The sequence below is a fragment of the Passer domesticus genome, chromosome 31, assembly GCF_036417665.1.
Source record: "Passer domesticus isolate bPasDom1 chromosome 31, bPasDom1.hap1, whole genome shotgun sequence".
Classification (NCBI taxonomy): domain Eukaryota; kingdom Metazoa; phylum Chordata; class Aves; order Passeriformes; family Passeridae; genus Passer; species Passer domesticus.
The window spans coordinates 2,896,372-2,923,921 of NC_087504.1; the positions used below are offsets into that span (position 1 = coordinate 2,896,372).

Below are 27,550 nucleotides of genomic sequence, written 5' to 3' on the forward strand. Positions count from 1 at the left end.
CCCCGGTGTCCCCCCCGCTCCCCGGCCCTACCGGGACAACCGGGCCCGGGCAGGTTTTGGCTTTTTTTTTGGGGGTTTTTTTGTTGTGTTTTAATAGCCGAAAACATTACAGGGCACCGGGAGCCGCCCTCGGCGCCACCCCCGGTGCCACCCCCGGTTCTCAGTCCGCCCACGGCGCCCCGGGGGTCGCACCCACCGCCCCCCCGCCAGCACCGGGAGGGGGTTTCACGGTTTCACCCCCTGTGTCTGTCCGTCTGTCCGTCCGTCCCCGCGGGTCAGTGCGGCATGGCCGTTATCCTCATGCTCTGCGAGGCGATGGGGTAGGTGACCATGGGCGTGGTGGCGTGGCTCATGGTGATGCCGCCGAGCGGCTGCGCCATGGACACGGCCACGGGCGCCACCGACACGGCCACGGGCGCCATGGAGACGGGCGGCGGCGCCATGCCCTGCGCGATGGTCTGCGCCAGCGCCGCCGACAGCGGCGCGATCTCGGGGTTCATGGGCGGCGGCGGCGGCGGCGCGGCGTTGGCCGGCGGGGCCGCCTGCGCGCCCGCCGGCGCCACCAAATCCTGCTGGGTGACGGGGCGGGGCTGCAGGGCCTGGCTGCTGAGCGTGGTGTGCGTCTGGGCGATGCTGTGGTTGTAGTTGGTGACGGCGGGCGCCAGCGGCTGCTCGCCGCCCGCCGCCGTGGAGCTCAGCGTCATCACCTTGGCCTGGTTGCGGAACTGCGCGTTCTGCTCCAGCAGCACCTCGTTGGTGGCCAGCAGGTTGTTGACCTGCTTCTTGAGGTCCTCCACGCGCTTCCTGAGCAGCGCGTTCTCCTCCTCCAGCAGCCGGTACTCCACGGCGCGCGGGCTGCCGAAGGCGTACTCGTAGCCCTCGTAGAGCCCCTCGGCGGCGCGCCGCCGCTTCAGCACCGGCTCGTCGGGCTCGTAGAGGCCGTCGTAGGGCTCGTAGCGGCGCCCGCCGGGGCCCAGCCCCTGCTCGTAGTCCCGCTGCAGGTGCTGGAACTTGCACTTGGCGCCGCGCTGGCAATCCCCCTTGAGGAAGTCCCGGCAGATGGGCACCTCCTCCTTGCTGTTGGGCAGGTCGGCCGGCGACAAGCCCAGGCCGGCCGCCACTTTGTGGCGCAGGCGCGGCGGCAGCTCGCCCGTCTTCTTGTAGGCGTCCTCGTCCTCCTTGGTGCCGTGGATGAAGCGGCAGTTGAGGCGCACGCACTCCTTGTTCTGGAAGTCGTGGCAGAAGATGAACTCGTTCTTGCGCACGCCCAGGTTGGTGACCTCGGAGATGTCGGGGTGCCGGAAGCGGCAGCGCTTGCGCGCTTGCAGACGTTGCGCAGGAAGTCGCGGCAGATGTCGTCGTCGGCGCACGGGGGACGCCTCGTCGCCGCTGCCGGCGCCGCCGCCGGGGCCGGGGTAGGAGTCACGGTCCGGCATGGCGCCGGGAGGGGAGGCGGCTGCGGAGGGAGGGAGGGAGGGAGGCGTCAGGGAGGGAGGGGGAACGGGGGGAGTGCCACCCTGGGAGGGAGAGAGGGAGCAGAAATGGGGGAGTGCCACCCTGAGAGACCACTGGAGGAGGGAGGGAGGGAGGGAGAGGGAACGGGGGGAGTGCCACCCTGGGAGGGAGAGAGGGAGCAGAAATGGGGGGAGTCCCACCCTGAGAGATCACTGGAGGAGGGAGGGAGAGAGGGGGAGAGTCCCACCCGGGGGTACTGGGAGAGAGGGAGGGACCAGGTGAGGGAGGGAGACACGGAGGGAGGGAGGGAGGGAGGGAGGCAGAGAGGTGTCAGGGAGGAGAGGGAACGGGGGGAGTCCCACCCTGGGAGGGAGAGAGGGAGCAGAAATGGGGGGAGTCCCCACCCTGAGAGACCACTGGAGGAGGGAGGGAGGGAGGGAGGGAGAGGGAACGGGGGGAGTGCCACCCTGAGGGGCCACTGGAGGAGGGAGGGACAGGAGGAGGGAGGGAGGGAGGGAGAGAGGGAGGCGTCAGGGAGGGAATAATTTCCACCCCAGGACACCCAGAGGGGTCACTGGAGGAGGGAGGGATGGGCAGGGTGAAGGATGGAGGGAGGGAGGGAGGGAGGGAGGGAGGGAGGGAGGGAGGGAGGGAGGGAGGGAGGGAGGGAGGGGAGGGAGGGAGGGAGGGAGGGAGGGAGGGAGGGAGAGGGAGGGGAACTGGGAATGGGGAGAGTCCCACCCTGGGAGGGAGAGAGGGAGCAGAAATGGGAGGAGTGCACCATGAGGGGTCACCGGAGGAAGGGGAGAGAGTCCCACTCGGGGGTACTGGGAGAGAGGGAGGGACCAGGTGAGGGAGGGAGACACGGAGGGAGGGAAGGAGAGAGGGAGGGAGGGAGGTGTCAGGGAGGGAGGGGGAATGCGGGGAGTGCCACCCTGAGGGGAGAGAGGGAGCAGAAATGGGGGGAGTCCCACCCTGAGAGACCACTGGAGGAGGGAGGGAGGGAGGGAGGGAGGGAGAGGGAATGGGGGGAGTGCCACCCTGAGGGGTCACTGGAGGAGGAGGCAGGGAGGGAGGGACCGAGTGAGGGAGGGAGACACAGAGGGAGGGAGGTAGGGAGGGAGGGATGGGGAGGGGACAGAGGGAGAGAGGGAGGGAGGCGTCAGGGAGGGAGAGGGAACGGGGGGAGTGTCACCCCGGGGTACCAGGAGGGAGAGAGGGACCGGGTGAGGGAGGAAGACACAGAGGGAGGGAGGGAAGGAGAGACAGGGAATGGGGGAGTCCCACCCCGAGGGGTCACTGGAGGAGGGAGGGGGGGATGGGGAGAGGGAGGGGTGCTGGGAATGGGGGGAGTGCCACCCTGAGGTACCGGGAGAGAGGGAGGGACTGGAACCGGGACTCTGGGAGGGGTCACCGGAGGAGAGACCAGGAATGGGGAGACTCCCACCCCGGGGTACCGGGAGAGAGGGAGGGAGGGACAGGGAATGGGGGGAGCCCCACCCCGAGGGGTCACCGGAGGAGGGAGGGACTGGCAGTGACCCCGGTACTGATGGGGAGAGGGTCCCGCACCCACCCCGGGGCACCGGGCACCGAGCGAGGCACCGGGAGCGCTGCGAGCACCGGAGGGCGGTGAGGAAGAACCGGGAGCGACCCCGGACGGGAGCAGCGGGGATTCACCCAGCCCGGGACACCGAGCGAGGCACCGGCAGCACCCCCGCTACCGCTGGGCAGCGCAGAAAACGGCCACGCCGGGGCGGCGGCACCGATTCCGGTAACGGTGCGGGGGGGGAGCACACCGAGCGCGGGGCAGCGGGGAGGCGGAGCGGCGGGGCAGCGGCCCGGCGGGGATCCCCGGCGCTCCCGGCCCGGCACTCACCGGCTCGCGGCCTCCCCGCGGGGCTCCGGCGCCTCCAACGCGCGCCCGGTGCCGGCGGCGGGCGGGACCCGCTCGGCGCCGCTTCCGGGGCGGCCCGGAAGGACCCGCGCGGCCCGGCGCGCCGGAAGCGCGTCACGGTGACGTCACCGCAGCGAGCCGCCGGCGCGCCGCGTGGGCGACAACCGGAAGTTCCCGGTTCCGGGGCGAGCCCGGTTCGTGCTCACGGCGGCGTTACCGGGGGTTCCTCACCCCCGCTCCTGTTACCGGAGGAACCCCCCGCCCCGGCCCCGTTACCGGAGGAACCACCGCGCTGGCGCCGTTACCGGAAAATTCCTGCCGGTCCCACCCACCTGCTCCGTTACGGAGGATTCCCGGTGCCGCTCCCCGATTAGGAGAACCGCAGTTCTGGCTGTCTCCTGTCCGTGGCAGACCCCGCGGCCCCATTACCGGCGATCCCCAGCCCCGTTACCGGCGGGACCCCCCCCTCCCGTTCCCCCGTTACCGGAGCCCCCCCCGCCCCCAGACCCCTCCCCGGTTACCGGCACAGCCCCCACACCGTGTAAGCAACAACCAACTTTTATTCACGCAAAGGACGGGCCGGGCCCGGCGGGACCCCCGGGGCGGCACCGGGACCCCCCGGGGGTCACCGGGACCCCCCCGGGATCACCGGGACCCCCCCGGGATCACCGGGGGGCGGCGGGGCGCGGCCCGCCGGGGGGCGGTTACTTGGACCTCTGCCTCATCTTCCTCCTCTTGCGCTTCAGCCTGGGGACGGAGCGGCGGCGTCACGGGGGGGCAGGGCCGGTACCGGGGGCACCGGGAACACCGGGGGGGGCACCGGGGGGGGCACGGGGGGGGGCACGGGGAGGGGCAGGGGCAGCCCCCGGTGCGGCGGGCCCGGCCCGGGGCTCTCACGTACCTGCGCATTCGCTTCTTGCGCCACTGCGGGGAGAGGGAGAGACACCAGTACAAACCAGTACAAACCAGTACACACCAGTGCCCACCAGTGCCCACCAGTACAAACCAGTATAACCAGTGTAACCAGTATAACCAGTGCCCACCAGTACAAACCAGTACAAACCAGTGCCCACCAGTGATCCTGGAACTCCCAGCATCCACCAGTGCTCCCAGTGCCCACCAGTGTAACCAGTACAAACCAGTATAACCAGTACAAACCAGTGTCTCCCAGTGCCCACCAGTGATCCCGGAACTCCCAGCATCCACCAGTGCTCCCAGTGCCCACCAGTGTCCCCAGTACCTACCGGTGCCCCCCCAGTGGAACCAGTGCCCACCAGTACCCACCAGTGCCCGCCTGTGTTCCCACTGTGCCCAGTGCCCACCAGTGCTCCCAGTGCCACCAGTGCTCCCAGTGCCCACCAGCGTAACCAGTACAAACCAATGTAACCAGTGCTCCCAGTGCCCACCGTTGCCCACCAGTATAACCAGTAACACCCAGGGACTCCCAGTGCCCACCAGGGACTCCCAGTAGCCCCCAGTACCCACCAATGGAACCAGTGCCCACCAGTGATCCCAGTACCCCCTGGTGTCCCCCAGTGTTCCCAGTACCACCAGTGTAACCAGCACCTATCAGTGTCCCCAGTGCTCCCAGCACTCCCAGCATCCACCAGTGTAACCAGTGCTCCCAGTATCCACCAGTGCCACCAGGTCTCCCAGTGTTCCCAGTGCTCACCGTTGCACACCAGTATAACCAGTAACCCTCAGGGACTCCCAGTTTAACCAGTACTCCCAGTGGAAACTGTGCTCCCAGTGTCCCCCAGTACCCACCAGTGCCCCCAGTCCCACACCAGTTTGGTTCTCCCAGTGCCCCCAGTCCCGTACTGGGTTACTTTTCCCAGTGCTCCCAGTCCCATACTGGTTCATTTCCTTCAGTGTCCCCAGTCCCACACCAGTTTGGCTCTCCCAGTAACCCCAGACCCCACATAGGTTTCTTTCTCCCAGTCCCAAACTGGTTTCTCTCTCCCAGTAACCCCAGTCCCAAACTGGTTTCTCCCTCCCTGCCCAGTCCCAGACTGGTTTAGCTCAGTTTCCCAGTCCCAGGACTGGTTTAGCTCTCAGTTTCCCAGTCCCAGACTGGTTTTTCTCTCCCAGTAACCCCAGTACCACACTGGTTTCTCTCTCCCAGTAACCCCAGTCCCACACTGGTTTGTCCCAGAGTGGTTTCCCTCTGTTTCCCAGTCCCAGACTGGTTTAGCTCTCGGTTTCCCAGTCCCAAACTGGTTTCCCTCTCCCTGCCCCAGTCCCAGACTGGTTCAGCTCCCCCAGTGCTACCCCAGCTTCTCTCTCCAGTGCTCCCAGTTTCCCCCCGCATTCCTCCCAGCAAAGACACCCCCGGGACCCCCAGCCCCACACCGGGACCCCCCGTTCCCTCACCCAGGGACCCCCTCCCGTTCCCCCCGTTCCCCCCCAGCCCCGGGGCTCGTCCAGGCCGCAGCTCCCCATCCTCCTCCTCCATCCAGGCCCGGCCGCTTCTGAGGCGCCATCGGCCCGCCCCCCGCCGCTCACCTTGGCCCTCATGGCGGTTCTGCGGAGCCCCGCTCAGTCCCGGCGGGCGGGGGAAGGCGGATGGAGGCGGATGGCGGCGGATGGAGGGCGGCGGCCGGTGAAGCACCAAGATGGCGGCGCCGAGAGGGGCCCGCGCCGCCCGGTGGGGCCTATTTATAGGGAAGCGCTCAGGCCACGCCCACCGCGGCGCGAGGCACCACGGGAAATGTAGTTCCTTGCTGTTGGAGCATCATGGGAGTTGTAGTCCAACGGCCGGCCGCCATTTTGCGCCGCCGCAGGGTTCGGTCCCTCCCCACCCCCAATTTATTGGGAATAAAAACACAAATACAATTTTTTTTTCCCCGGCAATTTCCGCTTATCCAATCCTTTAAAAAGATTGTTGTTGCATCCCGAAGCCCCTCTGGAGATTTCCCTTTCAAGTAAAAATATAACATATTTTTATATAGTAGCATAAAAGATAACAAATGGAAAATTAAATAAACCTCCCGCGAGTCTCAGCGGTTTTTAAATTCCTGCTGTGCATTGAAAGAGCTTTTGGCTCCCATCTCTAGGCGGAATACTGCTTTAAAAGCCTAAAATTACGACTTTTCCCTTAAAATTTTTTTTTTAAATTAAACAGAGGGTGTTTTCCCCACAGAATGAGAATTTTACTCCTACAAAATACTGGACCTTTAGCTCAAAACGAGTTTTTTCCCCTCAATATTCATTTTCCCTTCAAAATAAGGGATTTTCCCCTCAAAATGAGCTTTTCCCATCAATTTAACATTTTTCCCTCAAATCAGTTTTTCTCCTCAGAGTGAGGGAGTTGCTCCTTCAAAATCAGGTTATTTCCATTAAAATGAGGGGATTTTCCTTAAAATGAGGTGTTTTTCCTTAAAAGTGGAACATTTTTCTCCTCAAAAAATAGGATTTTCCCCTCAAAAATGAGCATTTTCCCTCAAAAATTAGTAGTTTCTCCTCAAAAATGAGCACTTTTCTCCCAAAAATGAGTGCTTTTCCCTCAAAAATGAACATTTTTCCCCTCAGAAATCAGCATATTTCCCTCAAAAATTAGCATTTTCCCCTCAAAAATCAGCTTTTTTTCCTCAAAAATCAGCATTTTCCCTAAAAAAATTAGTATTTTCCCCTCATAAAATGAGAATTTTCCCTCAAAAACCCCATTTCCAACCCCAAACCCACCCAGGCCCGGGCGGGTTCCACCCCACAACCCCAAATTCCCCAAAGATGGAAAGAAACCCGGAATAAAATCCAATATCGCATGGTTTATTCTCTTTTATTTGACTTTGGTAACATTTGCACGAGTGGAGTTTTTGTGTTTTTGGGGTGGAAAACTCGGATTTCGACGAGGAAGCACCGCGGCCTGCGGAGATCGCCCGGGAACGTTGGGTAAGGCGGGAATCAGAATTCCCAAAAACGTGAGGGAAAAAAAGAACCAGGGGTACCGGCAAAGAAAAAAAAAACCTCAAACATTCAACTGACGGCGTTTAATCGGCTTTTTTTTCTCGTTTTATGTGGTTTTTTTGTAAAAAATTGACTATAAAAGAGCGATACCCCTAGGCTCGGGCCTATCCCGGATCAGCGCTTCCCTCACTTCTCCCCTGAGGAATTCTGGTGGGATATTTTTTTTTTTTTCTCCCAAAATTAGCAAAGAATCCTGAGGGAAAAAGTGAAAAAAAATTATCCTCCGGCTCACGGGGAAAAGGTGGAATGTGCTCCCGGGGATATTGGGAAGGATAAAAAACACCCAAACCCGGGTTTTTAGGGAATTCAGCTCCGCAAGGCCGGAATGTCGGCGGCTTCCCGAAGGTTCGGATCATTTTAAAACCAGTTTTGTGTTAAAAAATAGCGATTTTTTGAAATCCCATAAATCAAGGCAGAGGCAGAAAAGGCTCCTGGTGGGTGGGTGGGTAGGGGGAACTTAAAATTTGGGGGTTTTTCTCCCAATTCTTAAAGTACAATCCCAAGAGGGAAAAGACAAAATGCAGGATTGCTCGCACAGGGCACTTTTCTGGGTGGAATCACTTGGTTTTTGGGGTTTTTTGTGAAAATTTCCAAAGGGAAAAAATTAAAAAATAAAAAAAAGGCAGCAGGAGGAGGAGGAGGAGGAAAGAATCAGCAGCTCCCTCCGCTCCCTCTCCCTAAATTTCACAGATTCACCTCTCCAAAACATGGGGAATATTAAGGATTTACTAGCGACTTTCACTCCTAATTTTTATTAAAATTCTTTTTTCTCGCTGCTCTTTCTGGGGTGTTTTTATTCTTTTTTATTCGTTTGGAAGTCTGAAGTGACCGAGAGATTCCTCCTCCTTGGCAAAGTCAACGGGAGCTGTTGGATTCTGTGGGAATTCCAGACTGGACCAACACCGGTGCCAGATTCTTTCGTTTCCGGATGGAATTTTGTTTTTCTGGGGGGTTTTTTTTTGGGGGGAAAAAGGGGCGATTTGAGAACTCCAAGGGCTCTCAGTCACCGGCCTCGTTCTCCTCCGCTGTCTCCCCCGTGGTGGCGTTTTCAGCGTTTTTGGAAGCCTGTGGGGACAAATCCGGGGATTTTTCAGGGTTTTTCTCCTAGAAACACCCCAAAATTCTGAATTAAAGTGATTGATTTTACCTTCTTTTTCTTCTTTTTCTGGGTCTTCCGGCTGGCAGAGCTTTGTAGGAGGGCCTGGAAGGGAGGGAAGGGTGAGGAGGTGGGAAATGATCCCGGTGGTTTTTTGGGGTAAGAATGAATTTTGGGAATTTGGGTCATTTTTGGGGGTTTGGTTCCTTTTCCCTTCCCTCTCCCCTCCCCCAAGGACAGGTGACCCTGGGGAGGTGCTGCTTTATTAATTATCAATATTTTATTTATTAATTTAAATGAACTACTTAATACATTAATAATTATTCAAAAATTAATAATAAATAATGATGCAGGAATAATAAATATATTACTAAATTAATCCTTAATTTATTAGTTACATTTTAAAAATTAATTTATTAATATTTAAATTAGTAAATATTCAATACTAAATATTTCAATAACAGTACTTCAATTGTTCATATTTTAATTATCAATATTTCCATTATTATTCTGGTTATCAATATGAAATTGTTCCTATTTTACTCTGCAATATATTAATTAACATGTTATATGTAGATATAAATGTACTGCTTCTATATTTATTAATTAGACTCTATATAATCCATGTATATATATATATTCATATAAATATATAATATAATTAATGCAGTCTATTAATTAGACTATATTATTAATGTTATTTTTATATCTTTATATATAAGTGTACAAATTTATTAGAAATTTTTTATTTATTGTATATTTTATTTATATATATTTAGTGATATTTTATACTTACTAAACTACAAGATTTTAAAAATTCATTGATATATATAATTATTTCTTATTGATTATCAATCAATTTATTAACACCAATAACTGTGGTTACATAAATATTAACTAAATATATAACTATTAGTTATATATAATATATAACTAATAAATATTAACTATTTATATTAATATTTTCTATTATTAATACAGATATTTTATCTTTTATTTTCCAACTAAATATAACTATTAAAAAGCAATATAACTAATAAAAACACTAAACAGATTTATTTTAAATGAATATTTCCTACGAAAATAGGTGTTATGTTTATATAGCTACCTAATTTGCATATTATCGTTATTAACGATTAATATTAAGGATTAACTAACCTTGAGCTCCCCGTCCTGCACCTCCAGGTCGGATTTGTAGAGCTCGGCCTCGAAGGGGCCGCTCGTGATCCTCATGGGGCCGTTGGGCATCAGCAGCACCGTGAACTTGAACTGGGCCACGAACTCGCCTGCGGGCACCGAGGGGTTAACCCAGCTACAGCCCTGCCAGGACCCTGAGGGTAACCCTGAGCTACAGCCCTGCCAGGACCTGCAGTGACCCTGAGCTACAGCCCTGCCAGGACCCTGAGCTACAGCCCTGCCCTGAGCTACAGCCCTGCCAGGACCTGCAGTGACCCTAATCTACTGCCCTGCCAGGACCTGACAGTGACCCCTGAGCTACAGCCCTGCCAGGACCTGGGAGGTAACCCTGAGCTACAGCCCTGCCAGGACCCGGGGCTGGCCCTGAGCTACAGCCCTGCCAGGACCTGAGGTAACCCTGAGCTACAGCCCTGCCAGGACCCGGGGATTAACCCAGCTACAGCCCTGCCAGGACCGAGGGGGTATCCCTGAGCTACAGCCCTGCCAGGACCCGGGGATTAACCCAGCTACAGCCCTGCCAGGACCGAGGGGGTATCCCTGAGCTACAGCCCTGCCAGGACCCGGGGATTAACCCAGCTACAGCCCTGCCAGGACCGAGGGGGTATCCCTGAGCTACAGCCCTGCCAGGACCCGGGGATTAACCCAGCTACAGCCCTGCCAGGACCCGGGGATTAACCCAGCTACAGCCCTGCCAGGACCAAGGGGGTATCCCTGAGCTACAGCCCTGCCAGGACCTGGGGGCTGGCCCTGAGCTACAGCCCTGCCAGGACCTGCAGGGACAAACCCTGAGCTACAGCCCTGCCAGGACCCTGAGCAACCGGGGACAGAGGGGTTAACCCAGCTACAGCCCTGCCAGGACCTGGGAGGTAACCCTGGACAAGTGGGGACAAAGGGGTAAACTCTGAGCTACAGCCCAGCCAGGACCCTGAGGATAATCCTGATCTACAACCCTGCCAGGACCTGCAGGGACAAACCCTGAGCTACAGCCCTGCCAGGACCCTGAGGATAATCCTGATCTACAACCCTGCCAGGACCTGCAGGGACAAACCCTGAGCTACAACCCTGCCAGGACCCGCAATCCCCCCTCCTTACACCTGCCAGGACCTGCAATCCCTGCTGTGAGTGGCTCTGCAGCTCCAAACACACCTGGACCCATCCTCACCTGTCCCCCAGGTGTCCCCACTTGTCCCCCAGATCTCACCTGTCCCCCAGGTGTCCCCTGTCCCCCCCTGTCCCCCCAGGTGTCCCCCCCCTGTCCCCCCAGGTGTCCCCCCCTGTCCCCCAGGTGTCCCCCAGGTGTCCCCCCCTGTCCCCCAGGTGTCCCCAGGTGTCCCCCCCTGTCCCCCAGGTGTCCCCAGGTGTTCCCCCCTGTCCCCCAGGTGTCCCCCCCGTCCCCTCAGGTGTCCCCTGTCCCCCTGGTGTCCCCCAGGTGTCCCCACCTGTCCCCCCCTGTCCCCAGGTGTCCCCACCTGTCCCCCCCTGTCCCCAGGTGTCCCCGGTCTCACCTTCCTTCTCGTAGAGGACGTTGAAGGGCTGCAGCAGCTCGTGCTTGGCGCACTCCACCACGCCCATGCGCGCCTTCTTCTCGTCCTCCAGCGCCCTGGGGGGACACCGCACCTGAGCGCACCTGGGAGCACCTGGCATCACACCTGGGCACCCCTGAGCACACCTGGGCACACTGAGATCACACCTGGGCACACCTGAGTGCACACCTGGGAGCACCTGGCATCACACCTGGGCACACCTGGGCACAGCTGGGCACCCCTGAGCACACCTGGGCACACTGAGATCACACCTGGGCACACCTGAGTGCACACCTGGGAGCACCTGGCATCACACTGGGCACACCTGGGCACAGCTGGGCACCCCTGAGCACACTGAGATCACACCTGGGAGCACTTCAGTGCACACCTGGAGCACCTGGGATCACACCTGAGCGCACCTCAGTGCCCACCTGGGAGCACACCTGGGCACAGCTGGGCACCCCTGAACACACCTGGGCACACTGAGATCACACCTGGGCACCCCTGAGTGCACCTGGGAGCACCCTCAGTGCACACCTGGGAGCACCTGGCATCACACCTGGGCACCCCTGAGCACACCTGGGCACACTGAGATCGCACTGGGCACACCTGAGTGCACACCTGGGAGCACACCTGGGCACAGCTGGGAGCACCTGAGCACACCTGGGAGCACCTGAGTGCACCTGCGTGCACACCTGGGAGCACCTGGCATCACACCTGGGCACCCCTGAACACACTGAGATCACACCTGGGCACACTGAGATCGCACCTGAGCACACCTGAGTGCACACCTGGGAGCACACCTGGGCACAGCTGGGAGCACCTGAGCACACCTGGGAGCACCTGGGCACACTGAGATTGCACCTGGGCACACCTGAGTGCACCTGGGAGCACCTCAGTGCACACCTGGGAGTACCTGAGAGCACACCTGGGCACACTGAGATCACACCTGGGCACACCTGGGAGCACTTCAGTGCACACCTGGAGCACCTGGAATCACCCCCTGAGCATACCTGAATACAGCTGGGATCACACCTGAGTGCACCGGGGATCACACCTGGGCACGGCTGGGACCACCTGAGCACAGTGAGATCACACCTGGGCACACTGAGATCACACCTGAGCACACTGAGATCACACCCTGGGCACACCAGAGCTCACACTTGAGCCAACACCTACAGACACCTGCCCAGGAAAGGCTGAAATCCCTGGAATTCCAGCTTTATCCAGGTACCCCCAGCCCCATCCAGGTGTGTTCCCAGCCCCATCCAGGTGTGTTCCCAGCCCCATCCAGGTGTATTCCCAGCCCCATCCAGGTGTGTTCCCAGCCCCATCCAGGTGTGTTCCCAGCCCCATCCCAGCCCCGGAATTGCCGGGATTACCGCAGGGTGAAGGGCATGGTGTCAAAGCATCGATCCATCTCACTGAGGAGAGCCCGGGGATTTCCCTGGAATCCCAGCTCTATCCAGGTACCCCAGGTGGGATCCCAGCCCTATATCCAGGTGGATTCCCAGCCCCGGAATTGCCGGGATTACCGCAGGGTGAAGGCACGGTGTCGAAGCGCCGCTCCACCTCGCTGAGGAAACCTCAAATCCCTGGAATCCCAGCCCTATATCCAGGTACCCCAGGTGGGATCCCAGCCCCATCCAGGTACCCCAGGTGGGATCCCAGCCCCATCCAGGTATCCCAGCCCCGGAATTGCCGGGATTACCGCAGGGTGAAGGGCATGGTGTCGAAGCGCCGCTCCACCTCGCTGAAGAAGGCGCGCGAGGTTTTCATCTTCAGCCCGTACTGCTTGGAGGGGTCCCGCTTGTAGATCGTGGTTCTCTGCCCCGCGTCCTTGGCCTGCAAAACATTCCCAGGGCAATTCCCGGCGTCCGGGGAGCCACCCAGGCCGGGAATTCCGGGGATTTGTTGGGAAGGTAGGGGCTGACCTTCCCCTCGCCGCTGCTGACCAGCACGTCCACGGCGTAGACTTCGTGCACCTCGAATTCGGCTTTTTCGTGGTCCTTCCTGGGGGAAAAGGGGGTGGGGAGGCAGGAAAATCTGGGAATTCTGCAGGGAAAAGCCTCCCCGGGAAGCCCCAGAAAGCATTCCTGGGAATTCAGAGCTTTCCAGGGAAACTTCCAGGAAAGCCAGAACCTTCCAGGGGAGCCAGAGCATTCCTGGAAACTCAGAACGTTCCTGGAAGGTTTGAGAGCTCCCGTTTCTCATCCTGGCCCCATCATTTTTCTCCTGATCCCAATTTTTCTCCTGACTCCCCATTTCTTACCCCGACCCCATTTCTCACCTTAACCCCAAATTTCTCACCCTGACCCCCATTTCTGCCCCTGACCCCCTCATTTTCCCCCTAACCCCCCAATTCTCGCCCCTCACCCCCATTTTTGCCCTGATCCCATTTTTCCCCAATTTCCCCACATTTCTCCCCTGATCTCAATATTTGCCCCTGACCCCATTTCTCACCCCGACCCCATTTCTCACCCAATTTCTCCCCATTTTCCCCTGATTCTATTTCTCACCCTGATTCCATTTCTCACCCTGACCCCATTTCTCACCCCAAACCCCCATTTCCCCCCAAACCCCAATTTTTACCCCTGAGCCCCCATTTCCGCCTGACCCCATTTCTCACTCTGACCCAAATTTTTCCCCCTGACCCCATTTCTCACCTGAACCCCAATTTCTCCCCATTTTCCCCGATCCTATTTCTCACCTCAATCCCATTTCTCACCCCAAACCCCCATTTTTTTCCCCTGACCCCCCCAATTTTTGCCCCCAACCCCCCAATTTTGCCCCAACCTCCCATTTTTTCCTCCAACCCCCCCCCCCAGTTTTTGCCCCTGACCCCCCAATTTTGCCCGAGCCCAAATTTCTGCCCCTGACCCCCCAGTTTTGCCCCCCAAGCCCCCGTTTCTGCCCCCCAAGCCCCCGTTTTTAACCCTTACCTCCCATTTTTTACCCCTGACCCCCGCAGTTTTGCCCCCCAAGCCCCAATTTCCGCCCCTGACCCTGTTTTTGCCCCCCAAACCCCCAGTTTTTGCCCCTGACCCCCCAGTTTTGCCCCCCAAACCCCCGTTTTTAACCCTTACCTCCCATTTTTTACCCCTGACCCCCCCAATTTTGCCCCCCAAACCCCCGTTGTTGCCCCCCTGACCCCGTTGTTGCCCCCCTGACCCCGTTGTTGCCCCCTGACCCCGTTGTTGCCCCCTGACCCCCCCCAATTTTGCCCCCCTGACCCCGTTTTTGCCCCACTCACTTCTGCTGGTCCGAGGGGTTCTGGATGATGGTTTTCTCCCCGTCGATCACGTGCTGCTTCAGCTGGTGCGACAGCATCCCTGCGGGCACCGGCTCACTGGGACGGACTGGGGGACTGGGACAGACTGGGGGGGACTGGGAATGGACTGGGGGGGACTGGGATGGGACTGGGGGGGACTGGGAGGGGATTGGGACAGACTGGGGGGGACTGGGAGGGACTGGGAGGAACTGGGAGGGACTGGGGGGGGACTGGGGGGGGATTGGGACAGACTGGGGGGGACTGGGAGGGGACTGGGAGGGACTGGGACGGACTGGGATGGGACTGGGATTGATCTGGGAGGGACTGGGACGGGACTGGGATGGACTGGGGGGGACTGGGGGGGATTGGGACGGACTGGGAGGGGATTGGGAGGGACTGGGGGGGACTGGAGTTAATGGGACAGACTAGGATGGACTGGGGTTACTGGGATAGACTGGGACGGACTGGGGTTAATGGGATGGACTGGCCTTACTGGGATGGACTGCGACAGACTGGGGTTAATGGGATGGACAGGGCTTACTGGCATGGACTGGGGTGGACTGGGGTTACTGGGATGGACTGGGAGGGACTGGGGTTACTGGGATGGACTGTGATCTCCAGGCACTGCACACCACTGGGCTGTACTGGGCTGTACTGGGAGCCCTGACACGCCCCCCAGTGCCAAGCCCAGGCAGAATTCCCACCCCTGACCGTGGGTGGATCCAGAGGGGTTTTGGGGGATTTTCCCCTTTTCCCACCCCTCACTCCCACCCCAGAGGGGTTTTGGGGGATTTTCCCCTTTTCCCACCCCTCACTCCCAGCCCCATCCTGGAAGAGCCCCCAGCATTCCCAACATTCCCAACCCACTCTGGAGGCAGCGGGAATTCCCGGAATTCCAGGGAATTTAACCAGTAACAGGGAGAGCCCATGGGGGGAAAAAGGATCAGGATGAGCTCCAGGATCCCAACCCAGCAACCCCAGAGCCTTCCCAGCCACCCTGGGACCCCTTTTCCTGGAATTCCCTTTCCCCATGATCCTTTTTTTCCTGGGATTTTTTCCCCCATGATCCCTTTTCCTTGGGATCCTTTTTTCCCTGGAATTCCCTTTTCCCCATGATCCCTTTTCCCTCAGATCCCTTTTCTCCAGGATCCCTTTTCTCCTGTAATCCTTTTTTTCCCCATCATGATTCCCTGTGATCCATTTTCCCTGTGATCCTTTTTTCCTTGGAATTCCCTTTACCCCATGATCCCTGTGATCCCCTTTACCTGGAATTCTTTTTTCCCTGGATTCCTTTTTACCTTTTATCCCTTTTCCCTGGGACCCCTTTTCTCCAGGATCCCCTTTTCCCTGAAATTTCCCTTTCCCTGAAATTCCCTTTCCATGGAATCCCCATTTCCCTGAAACCCCTTTCCCTGGAATTCCCTTTTCCCTGTGATCCCCATTTCCCTAAAATTCCCTTTTCCCTTTTATCCCTTTTTTCCCTGGGATCCCTTTTCTCCAGGATCCCCTTTTCCCTGTGATCCCCATTTCCCTAAAATTCCCTTTTCCCTTTTATGCCTTTTCCCTGGGATTCCATTTTCCCTGAAATTCCTTTTCCCTGAAACCTCATTCCCTGGAATTCCCTTTTCCCTGGAATCCCTTTGCCTGGAATCCCCATTTTCCCTGAAATTCCCTTTTCCCTTTTATCCCTTTTCCCTGGGATCCCTTTTCCCTGAAATCCCCATTTCCCTAAAATTCCCTTTTCCCTTTTATGCCTTTTGCCTGGAATTCCTTTTCCCTGAAACCTCTTTCCCTGGAATTCCCTTTTCCCTGGAATCCCTTTCCCTGGAATCCCCATTTTCCCCTGGAATTCCCTTTTCTCTTTTATCCCTTTTCCCTGGGATCCCTTTTCCCTGAAATCCCCATTTCCCTAAAATTCCCTTTTCCCTTTTATGCCTTTTGCCTGGAATTCCTTTTCCCTGAAACCTCTTTCCCTGGAATTCCCTTTTCCCTTTTATCCCTTTTCCCTGGGATTCCCTTTTCTCCAGGATCCCCTTTTCCCTGTGATCCCTTTTCCCTGAAACCCCCATTTCCCTAAAATTCCCTTTTCCCTTTTATGCCTTTTCCCTGGAATTCCTTTTCCCTGAAACCTCTTTCCCTGGAATTCCCTTTTCCCTGGGATTCCCTTTCCCTGGAATCCCCATTTTTCCTGAAATTCCCTTTTCCCTTTTATCCCTTTTCCCTGTGATCCCTTTTCCCTGAAATCCCCATTTCCCTAAAATTCCCTTTTCCCTTTCATCCCTTTTATCCCTTTTCCCTGGAATTCCTTTCTCCCCTTCCCCTCACCTTCAATGGGTGTGCAGTGGAACGCGTGGGCGATTTTATTCCAGGCCTCTGTCACTTGTGTGTTCTGAAAAAAAAAACCAAAACAAAAAAAAAAAAATTTTAAAGACAAAAAATCCCCACCCCAAGCACGAGCTTTCCTTAAATCCCAAACATTTTGGGGAAAAAAAAGCTTTTCTCACCAAAAAAGGGGGGGAAAAAATCAATTTTTCCATACAGCTGCTCCCAAATCCCCCACAAAATCCCACAGGCTGGGTCCCAAAATCCCACAGGCTGGGTCCCAAAATCCCGGTGATGATTCCCAAAATCCCGGTGCTGATTCCCAGCATTCCCAAACGCCCACCTGGTTCCCAGAATTCCCAAATTCCCCACCTGGCTCCCAGAATTCCCAAATTCCCACCTGGCTCCCAGAATTCCCAAATTCCCACCTGGCTCCCAGAATTCCCAAATTCCCACCTGGTTCCCAGAATTCCCAAATTCCCACCTGGTTCCCAGAATTCCCAAATTCCCCACCTGGCTCCCAGAATTCCCAAATTCCCACCTGGTTCCCAGAATTCCCAAATTCCCACCTGGTTCCCAGAATTCCCAAATTCCCACCTGGCTCCCAGAATTCCCAAATTCCCCACCTGGCTCCCAGAATTCCCAAATTCCCCACCTGGCTCCCAGAATTCCCAAATTCCCACCTGGTTCCCAGAATTCCCAAATTCCCACCTGGCTCCCAGAATTCCCAAATTCCCACCTGGTTCCCAGAATTCCCAAATTCCCACCTGGCTCCCAGAATTCCCAAATTCCCCACCTGGCTCCCAGAATTCCCAAATTCCCACCTGGCTCCCAGAATTCCCAAATTCCCACCTGGTTCCCAGAATTCCCAAATTCCCACCTGGCTCCCAGAATTCCCAAATTCCCCACCTGGCTCCCAGAATTCCCAAATGCCCACCTGGCTCCCAGAATTCCCAAATTCCCACCTGGCTCCCAGAATTCCCAAATTCCCACCTGGTTCCCGGGTTTCACCAGGCGCAGGGCGGCCTCGGCACACAGGTGAGCTGCCTTGATGACGTCGGCTTTGCGGCCGGACACGGGGTTTTCCTGGGAAAAACACCCAAAATTTGGGATTTCTGAGGGCCTGGGGGTGGGGATTCCGTGGTTTGGAAGTCCCTGATCAACCACACCCCAAAGAATTCCAGAGGATTCCCAGTCCAGGCATGGCTGAAATCAAAAATGTGGATTGGGAAGAGTCCGGCAAAATTCCAATGGGGAATTTTGGGCTTTTCCCCCAAAACCACTGGAGCAAAACCATCCCCAAGGCAGTTTTTATTCAGGATTTATTCCCAGAGGATGGGATGACCTGAGGAATTCACAGCAGGAATTTCCAAGGTATCAGACTGGCCAAATTCCAGGGGAAAAGTGGGAAGCAGGGAATGGTTTTGGGGTGGGGAATGGGAATGTTCATCCTGGGAATCCCAGGGGAAAAATGGGAAGCAGGGAATGGTTTTGGGATGGGAAATGGGAAAGTTCATCCTGGGAATTCCAGCAGGGAAAATGGGAAGCAAGGATTGGTTTTGGGATGGGAAATGGGAAAGTTCATCCTGGGAATTCCAGCAGGGAAAATGGGAAGCAAGGATTGGTTTTGGGATGGGAAATGGGAAAGTTCATCCTGGGAATTCCAGCAGGAAAAAGGGGAAGCAGGGAATGGTTTTGGGATGGGAAATGTTCATCCTGGGAATTCCAGCAGGAAAAGTGAGAAACCAGGATTGATTTCAGGGTAGGAATTGGGAATGTTCATCCTGGGAATTCCAGCAGGAAAAGTGGGAAGCAGAGATTGGATTTGGGGTGGGGAATGGGAATGTTCATCCTGGGAATTCCAGCAGGAAAAAGGGGAAACAAGGATTGGATTTGGGATGGGGAATGGGAATGTTCATCCTGGGAATTCCAGGGGAAAAATGGGAAGCAGGGAATGGTTTTGGGGTGGGAAATGGGAAAGTTCATCCTGGGAATTCCAGCAGGAAAAATGGGAAGCAGAGATTGGTTTTGGGGTGGGAAATGGGAAAGTTCATCCTGGGAATTCCAGCAGGAAAAATGGGAAGCAGAGATTGGTTTTGGGAAGCAGGGAATGGTTTTGGGGTAGGGATTGGGAATGTTCATCCTGGGAATTCCAGCAGGAAAAATGGGAAGCAGAGATTGGTTTTGGGAAGCAGGGAATGGTTTTGGGGTAGGGATTGGGAATGTTCATCCTGGGAATTCCAGCAGGAAAAATGGGAAACCAGGACTGATTTTGGGAAGCAGGGAATGGTTTTGGGGTGGGAAATGGGAATGTTCATCCTGGGAATTCCAGCAGGAAAAATGGGAAACCAGGACTGATTTTGGGAAGCGGGGAATGGTTTTGGGGTAGGAATTGGGAATGTTCATCCTGGGAATTCCAGCAGGAAAAGTGGGAAGCAGAGACTGCCTGGCCAAGGATCTGGGCGCTGCCACCTGGGATCCAGAGGATCCAAAGTGGTGCCAGTTTGGATCCAGAGACTGGATCCAGAGATTTTGGGATGGTGGCACCTCAGACCCAGAGGCTGCAGGGTGGTGCCACCTCAGATCCAAAGGCTCCAGGGCAGTGCCACCTCAGATACTGACACCTCAGGATGGTGCCACCATGGATCCAGAGGCTCAAGACTGGTGCCACCTCAGATCCAAAGGCTCCATGGTGGTGCCACCTCAGATCCTGACACTCTAAGGCACTGCCACCATGGATCCAGAGGATGCAGGGCAGTGCCACCTGGGATCCTGACACCCCAGGGTGGTGCCACCTCAGATCCTGACACTCTAGGGCACTGCCACCTTGGATCCAGAGGCTCAGGATTGGTGCCACCATGGATCCAGAGGTTCCAGGGCGCTGCCACCTCAAATCCTGACACCCCAGGGTGGTGCCACCTCAGACCCAGAGGCTGCAGGTTGGTGCCATCGGGGATGCTGACACCCCAGGGCACTGCCACCTTGGATCCAGAGGTTCCAGGACAGTGCCATCTCAGATCCTGACACCCCAGGGCACTGCCACCTCAGACCCAGAGGTTCCAGGGCACTGCCACCTCAGAGCCAGCAGCTCCAGCATGGTGCCATGTCAGATCCTGACACCCCAGGGCACTGCCACCTGGGATTCAGGGGCTGCAGGGTGGTGCCACCTCAGAATGTGACACTCCAGGGTGGTGCCACCTCAGACCCAGAGGTTCCAGGACACTGGCACCTCAGAGCCAGCAGCTCCAGCATGGTGCCATGTCAGATCCTGACACCCCAGGGCACTGCCACCTGGGATCCTGACACCCCAGGGTGGTGCCACCTCAGATCCAGAGGTTCCAGGGTGGTGCCCCCCTGAGATCCTGACACCCCAGGGCACTGCCACCTGGGATTCAGGGGCTCCAGGGTAGTGCCCCCCTCAGACCCAGAGGCTGCAGGGTGATGTCACCTCAGATCTAGAGGTTCCAGGGGGGTGCCCCCTGAGATCCAGAGCCCCCATGGTGGTGCCACCTCAGACCCTGACACCTCAGGGTGGTGCCCCCTCAGACCCTGAGGTTCCAGGTGATGACCCTGGCACCCAGAGGTTCCAGGGGGTCCCCCTCAGACCCTGAGGCTGCAGAGACTGCCCCTGGTATCCCGAGGCTCCAGGTGGTGCCCCTGGCACCCCGAGGCTGCAGGGACTGCCCCTGGCACCCCAAGGCTGCAGGGACTGCCCCTGGCACCCCGAGGCTGCAGGGACTGCCCCTGGCACCCTGAGGCTGCCCCTGGCACCCCAAGGCTGCAGGGACTACCCCTGGCACCCCAAGGCTGCAGGTGGTGCCCCTGGCACCCCGAGGCTGCCCCTGGCACCCCGAGGCTGCAGGGATTGCCCCTGGCACCCCGAGGCTCCCCTGGCACCCCGAGGCTCCCCTGGCACCCCGAGGCTGCCCCTGGCACCCCGAGGCTGCAGGGATTGCCCCTGGCACCCCGAGGCTCCCCTGGCACCCCGAGGCTGCAGGTGGTGCCCCTGGCACCCTGAGGCTGCCCCTGGCACCCCGAGGCTGCCCATGCCAGCAGACACCCCCCGATGACAAACCCACCTTGGAGGCGCCGAGCACGAAGCTGTGCGCCACGTTGGCGATGAAGCCGTCCACGTGCACGCCCAGGTCGCTGCAACAGAGGGGAAAATGGGAATTCCAGGAATTCCAGCTGGGTCCCAGAGGCGGAATGCTGCCCCGGGAACCCCCTCCAGGCTCGTTAGTAGCCTTTAATTAACGAGGAATCGACGCCGTGGCAAAAACGCGGCGTGGGAATGGGCGGTCGGACGGGTTCTGCCAACCTGATGGGTTTGGGATTTTGGGAAGGGAGCGGGGATTCCTGTGGAATGGGAGTCAGGAACTCACATTTTGACCAAATCCCCGTCCTTGAGGATGTAATCCTGGTCGCTCTTGAGCGGGGAGAAGTGACACACACAGTTATTTACGGATATACTCGTGGGGAAGGCAATTCCTGGGGAGGGAACAGGAAAAAAATCAGGGATTTGGGGTGACCTTAAAGCTCCATTCCACCTTCTTGGGACACATTTCCCTATGCTGGGCTGCTCCAGCCTGGCTTGGGATGTTTGAAGGAATGGGAATTCCATCCCAGCACCTTCCAGGGAGGAATTTCTTCCTGATATCCCACCTGAACCTCCTTCCAGCACCTCCAACTTTGGGATTTGGGGACCTTAAAGCTCCATTCCGCCTTCCTGGGACACATTCCCCTATGCTGGGCTGCTCCAGCCTGGCTTGGGACACTCAAAGGGATGGGAATTCCATCCCAGTGCCTCTTTCTTCCCAAAATTCCACCTGAACCTCCTTCCAGCACCTCCAGCTTTGGGATCTGGGGACCTTAAAGCTCCATGCCACCTTCCTGGGACACTTTCCCCATCCCAGGCTGGCCTGGGTCACTTTGTAGGTATGAGAATTCCATTCCAGTGCCTCTTTCTTCCCAAAATTCCACCTGAACCTCCTTCCAGCACCTCCAGCTTTGGGATTTGGGGACCTTAAAGCTCCATTCCACCTTCCTGGGACACATTCCCCTATGCTGGGCTGCTCCAGCCAGGCCTGGGACACACAGAGGGATGAGAATTCCATTCCAATGCCTCTTTCTTCCCAAAATTCCACCTGAACCTCCTTCCAGCACCTCCAGCTTTGGGATTTGGGGACCTTAAAGCTCCATTCCACCCACCTGGGACACTCTCCCCTACCCCAGGCTGGCCTGGGTCACTTTGCAGGGATGGGAATTCCATTCCAGCACCTCCCAGGTAAAGAATTTCTCCCCACATCCCACTTAAACCTCCTTCTAGCACCCTCAGGATGGGAATTTGGTGACAAATCCCAGTGTCCCAAACCCTCCAGGGTCACCCTCCCACGCAATCCCAATGGAATTGGGGACCTTAAAGCTCCATTGCACCTTCCTGGGACACTTTCCCCATCACAGGCTGCTCCAACCTGGCCTGGGTCACTTTGCAGGGATGGGAATTCCATTCCAGTGCCTCTTTCTTCCCTAAATTCCACCTGAACCTCCTTCCAGCACCTCCAGCTTTGGGATTTGGGGACTTTAAAGCTCCATTCCACCCTCTTGGGACACATTCCCCATCCCAGGCTGGCCTGGGTCACTTTGCAGGGATGGGAAATCCATTCCAGCACCTCCCAGGTAAAGAATTTCTCCCCACATCCCACTTAAACCTCCTTCCAGCACCCTCAGGATGGGAATTTGGTGACAAATCCCAGTGTCCCAAACCCTCCAGGGTCACCCTCCCACGCAATCCCAATGGAATTGGGGACCTTAAAGCTCCATTGCACCTTCCTGGGACACTTTCCCCATCACAGGCTGCTCCAACCTGGCCTGGGTCACTTTGCAGGGATGGGAATTCCATTCCAGTGCCTCTTTCTTCCCAAAATTCCACCTGAACCTCCTTCCAGCACCTCCAGCTTTGGGATTTGGGGACCTTAAAGCTGCATTCCACCCTCCTGGGACACTCTCCCCTATCCCAGGCTGGGCTGGTTCACTTTGCAGGGATGGGAATTCCATTCCACCACCTCCCAGGTAAAGAATTTCTCCCCAATATCCCACTTAAACCTCCTTCCAGCACCCTCAGGATGGGAATTTGGTGACAAATCCCAGTGTCCCAAACCCTCCAGAGCCACCCTCCCAGGCAATCCCAATGGAATTGGGGACCTTAAAGCTCCATTGCACCCTCTTGGGACACTTTCCCCATCACAGGCTGCTCCAACCTGGCCTGGGTCACTTTGCAGGGATGGGAAATCTCTTCCAGTGCCTCTTTCTTCCCTAAATTCCACCTGAACCTCCTTCCAGCACCTCCAGCTTTGGGATTTGGGGACCTTAAAGCTCCATTCCACCCTCCTGGGACACTCTCCCCTACCCCAGGCTGGGCTGGTTCACTTTGCAGGGATGGGAATTCCATTCCAGTGCCTCTTTCTTCCCAAAATTCCACCTGAACCTCCTTCCAACACCTCCAACTTTGGGATTTGGGGACTTTAAAGCTCCATTCCACCCTCTTGGGACACATTCCCCATCCCAGGCTGGCCTGGGTCACTTTGCAGGGATGGGAAATCCATTCCAGCACCTCCCAGGTAAAGAATTTCTCCCCACATCCCACTTAAACCTCCTTCCAGCACCCTCAGGATGGGAATTTGGTGACAAATCCCAGTGTTCCAAACCCTCCAGAGCCACCCTCCCAGGCAATCCCAATGGAATTACTGGAATCACGGAAACCGAGGTGCAGCAGCGAGGTGGATTTGGTTGAAAATCAAGGAAGAGCACCACGAATTCCTCGCTGCCAGGAAGCAGAGCCTCACCTTTCTTCATTTCCTTTTCCTTCTTGAAGATTTTGCCCGTCTCTTCCATGATCATGGCGTCGCCCTTCTCGCACAGGCACAGCACGGACGCGCCGGGCGCCGCCGCCTCCACCACGGCCCGCAGCACCCCTGCAACGCCCAAAAAAACAACATTTCACTGGCTTTTCATGCTTTTGTTGTCCATTTCATGGACACGCAGCCCCACAGCCAACACCTCAAACTCTAATCCCGAGGTTCCACATGCAGGAAAAGCACAAATCTTGTTTTATTTGGGATTTTTTTTTTGGGGAAAGAGGGAGAGCCGCGCTGCTAAATTCCTGTGGGAGAAGTCAGAGCTCTGGGAACAGGTTTGGGGATGACTGGGAGACATCAAAGGGCACCCCACGAGTCCCTGGTTTCCAAGGAATCCCTGTGCTGGCACAGGCAACGCCCCAGGAAGTTTGGGGAGTGCTCCACTCCCAAAAAATATCCATCAGGAATTCCAGCCTGCCTCGTGCCTGGGGGAAAAAGTGTCCCCAGAGCTTCCTCCACAGCGCTGATCCCAAAATATTCTGGGATCCTGAAATGAGATCCTGGAATGGGATTCCTAAAATATTCTGGGAACCTGGAATGGGTTAGGGAATGGGATCCCAAAATATTCAGAGATCCTGAAATGCGATTCCTAAAATATTCTGGGATCTTAGAATAGGATCCCAAAATATTCTGGGATCCTGGACTGGGATCCTAAAATATTTTGGGATCCTGGAATGGGATTCCTAAAATATTCTGGGATCTCAGAATGGGATTCCAAAATATTCTGGCATCCTAAAATGGGACCCCAAAATATTCTGGGATCCTGGAATGGGATTCCCAAAACATTTCTGGGATCCTAAAACGGGATTCCAAAACATTCTAGGATCTTAGAATGGGACCCCAAAATATTCTGGGATCCTGGAATGGGACCCCAAAAACATTCTGGGATCCTGGAATGGGATCCCAAAATATTTTGGGTCCTGGAATGGGATTCCTAAAATATTCTGGGATCCTGGACTGGAAATGCCAAAATGTTCTGGGATCCTAGACTAGAATCCCAAAATATTTTGGGATCTTAAAACAATTCTGGGATCCTGGAATGGGACTCCAAAACAATTCTGGGATCCCAAAAAAATTCTGGATCCTGGACTGGGACCCCAAAATATTCTGGGATCCCAAAACATTCTGGAATCCTGGAATGGGATCCCAAAACATTCTGGGATCCTGGAACGTGCCCTGACATTCCCCTCTGTCCCACCGTGCTCAGAATTCCAAGGAATCCTCGGCACCGTCACCTGTGCAAGGACTTCAAACGCCACCACTTTTCCATGGGAAAGTTGGGAATATCTCAAAGCAAGGATAACATTTCCCGATAAGAGCCGGCGGGACACGGAGGGGGAACAAAACAAACAGGGCAAAAAAAATTAAAAAAAAACAGATAAAGGGGAAAAAACCCTCGGAGCATTCCAAGGGATGAGAGGAACAGGAACATTCCTGGAATCCTTGTCTCTTCCCGATGTTTTTTAGGGAGTTAAGGCACTTTTTATCCCTGAAACCCGACAGCTGGGAGGTTTTCTCGCGCCGGTTTTTTTTGGTGTTTTTGGTGTTTTTGCTCCTCCCAAGCTGCGGAGCTGCCTTTCCCCCGGGGAAGGGAGGCGGCCGAACCTGCAGGCTGCCCGGGCCACCTCCCTCCCCTCCCGGGGGGGATCCCGGCTCCCGCCGCCCCCCGGGCCACCGGCGCTTCAGGAGAAGCTCCGCAGTCAGCAGGACGCGGGGCGGGACACGGGGAGCCCCGCGGAACCGGTCCGGGCGGCTCCCGGGGCCGGGACACCGGGAGAGAAGGGGAAAGGGCTCAAAAAAATAACCGGGACAGGAGCGGAGGGGGCAGAGCCTGCAGCCCCCCATCCTGACCGGGACGGGACCACCCGCTACCGGGACGGGACCCCCATTACCGGGACCCCCATCCTGACCGGGACGGGACCCCCATCCTGACCGGGACGGGACCCCCGTTACCGGGGCTGGATCCATATCCCCGGGACAGAACCCCCAGACCGGTTCGGGACCCGAAACCCGGGGCAGGACCCCGGTTCCCGGACGTGGATCCCGTTCCCGGGACAGGAACTCTGGACCGGTTCGGGACCCCAATCCCAGAACCAGAGCTCAATTCCCGGTTCAGGATCCCGTTTCTGGGACAGGACCCCCAATCCCAGAACCGGACCCTGATCCCAGAACCGGAGCCCCAGTCCCGGGACAGGATCCCCAGACCAGTTCGGGACCCCATACCCAGAACCGGACCCTGATCCCAGAACCGGTTCCTGGGACCGGATCCCATTCCCGGGACATGATCCCCGTCCCAAAACCGGAGCCCAATTCCCGGTTCAGGATCGCGGGACATGATCCCCTTCCCAGAACCGGACCCGGTTCCCGGTTCAGGACCCCCAGCCCGGTTCGGGACCCCTCATTCCCACCACAACCCCCGTTCCCACCCCTGACCCCATCCAGGCCCCCCCTCCGGGGCTCCCGTCCCATCCCCGCTGTTCAGCCTCCCCCTCCCCGGTACCGGAGATTTGGGGGGGGGGGTCCCCCATGAACAAAAAGCGGCACCGGGAGCCCCGGGAGGGGGGGGGCGGCAGGCCGGGCCCCGCTCCCCCCGCGCCGCCGGTGCACGTGGGCCCGCGGTACCACGTGCCGGCAGCGGCGGCGGCCGCGCGGGGCCGGGCCCCGCCGGCACCGGGAGGCTCCCGCCTTACCGGGAGGGGGGGGGGCACACCGGGACACCGGGACACCGAAACACCGGGGGGAGGGGGGCCCAACCCGCTGCCCCCTCCCCAGCCCCAGCCGCGCTCCCCAGCCCGGGGGTCTCACACCGGGTGTGTGTGGGGGGGGGGGTCAGGCCCGGCCGCTCGCCCTCACGCCCCCCACCACCGCGCCCTCCCCGCCGCTCCCCCCCGCCCCCGGCCGCGGCCCGCACTCACGGTTGGCGATGTCCCCCCCCATCTTGTACTTGGTCACCACCAGGTCCTCGGCGATGGTGAGCTCGCTCGCCTCCTCCTCGCCCGACATGGTGGGGAGCCGCCCCGAGCCCCCCGAGCCCCCCGGGCCTGCTCGAGCCCCCCCCGCCCGGCGCTGAGGAGCCCCGGGACCGCGAGCCCGAGGCGCGAGCAGGGCAGAGCGCGGGCTCCGCGCGGGGCACGCTGGGAACGCGAGTCCTCCCCGCCCCCCCGGACTACAACTCCCGGCGGCCCCCGCGAAGCAGAGGCCCCGGACGGGTGTGTGTCTCCGCCCCGCGGACTGCAACTCCCGGCGTGCAGCACGGCTCTCGCGAGACGAGGCGGGGTGCGGGAGCGGAAGCGGCGCGCGGGGGGTGATGGGGGATGTAGGCGGAAGGAGAGGAAGAACCGGGTGCGGAATTTCGGTACCGGGAGCGCACCGGGAGCGTGGATTCGACCTCTCGTTCAGCTGTCGGGGTCCCGGCATGTTCCCGGATCCCACCCTGCCGCACCGCTCCCCGCTCACAAACCCCCACACCCGCGACCCCCGGTGTCCCCCCCCCGCCATTACCGCACCGGGGCCACACCGGGACCGGTCCCTGCTGTCCCCGGACCGGGGTACCCGGCCTCACCCACCGGCCTCAGCCCCACGCTCCCAGCTCCGCCGGACCCCCGGCCCGGTGCTTGCCCCCGTGACCTCCCCCCGTGACCCCCCGTGACCCCCCCGTGACCCCCGGTACCGGCACCGGCACCGGGCGCTAACCGCTGTCCCCGCACCCCGGTCCCGGTCTCCGCTCCGATCCCCGACCCCCACAATCCTCACCGCGGTCGTTTTTTACTGAAATTCCTTTATTTTCACTCATCCCGCGCGACCCCCGGGGCCGGGGGCGATCCCTGAGCGGGGGCTCCCCCCCCCCACACCCCAAAACCGGGGGGAAACCCCCAAAAACCGGGGGGAAACCCCCAAAACCCGGGAAAAAAA

At 57.7% G+C, this 27,550-nt stretch overlaps 2 protein-coding genes and 1 long non-coding RNA gene across 3 annotated transcripts; all 3 read right to left on the reverse strand.

Moving 5' to 3' along the window:
• Positions 1-61: 61 nt before the first annotated feature.
• On the reverse strand, positions 62-1,442 carry ZC3H10 (zinc finger CCCH-type containing 10). The gene is given in 3 exon segments (XM_064401252.1): positions 62-1,318; positions 1,321-1,363; positions 1,365-1,442. Coding segments are annotated over 3 exon segments (1,158 nt in total). The 5' UTR covers positions 1,437-1,442; the 3' UTR covers positions 62-275.
• Positions 1,443-7,096: 5,654 nt separating this feature from the next.
• On the reverse strand, positions 7,097-26,712 carry PA2G4 (proliferation-associated 2G4). Its single transcript, XM_064401089.1, has 13 exons — positions 26,554-26,712; positions 23,567-23,695; positions 21,107-21,212; positions 20,804-20,873; positions 17,718-17,810; positions 16,728-16,791; positions 14,385-14,463; positions 13,066-13,144; positions 12,843-12,976; positions 11,114-11,208; positions 9,570-9,697; positions 8,463-8,516; positions 7,097-8,380 (listed from the first exon to the last, which is right to left on the reverse strand). Exons 1-13 carry the CDS (start codon positions 26,639-26,641, stop codon positions 8,315-8,317), a joined length of 1,185 nt encoding a protein of 394 aa, XP_064257159.1. The 5' UTR covers positions 26,642-26,712; the 3' UTR covers positions 7,097-8,314.
• LOC135287867 (uncharacterized) lies at positions 11,234-12,069 on the reverse strand. The gene is made up of 3 exons (XR_010351335.1): positions 11,975-12,069; positions 11,667-11,710; positions 11,234-11,413 (listed from the first exon to the last, which is right to left on the reverse strand). It is a non-coding gene; the product is annotated as an uncharacterized LOC135287867 (long non-coding RNA).
• Positions 26,713-27,550: the final 838 nt, after the last annotated feature.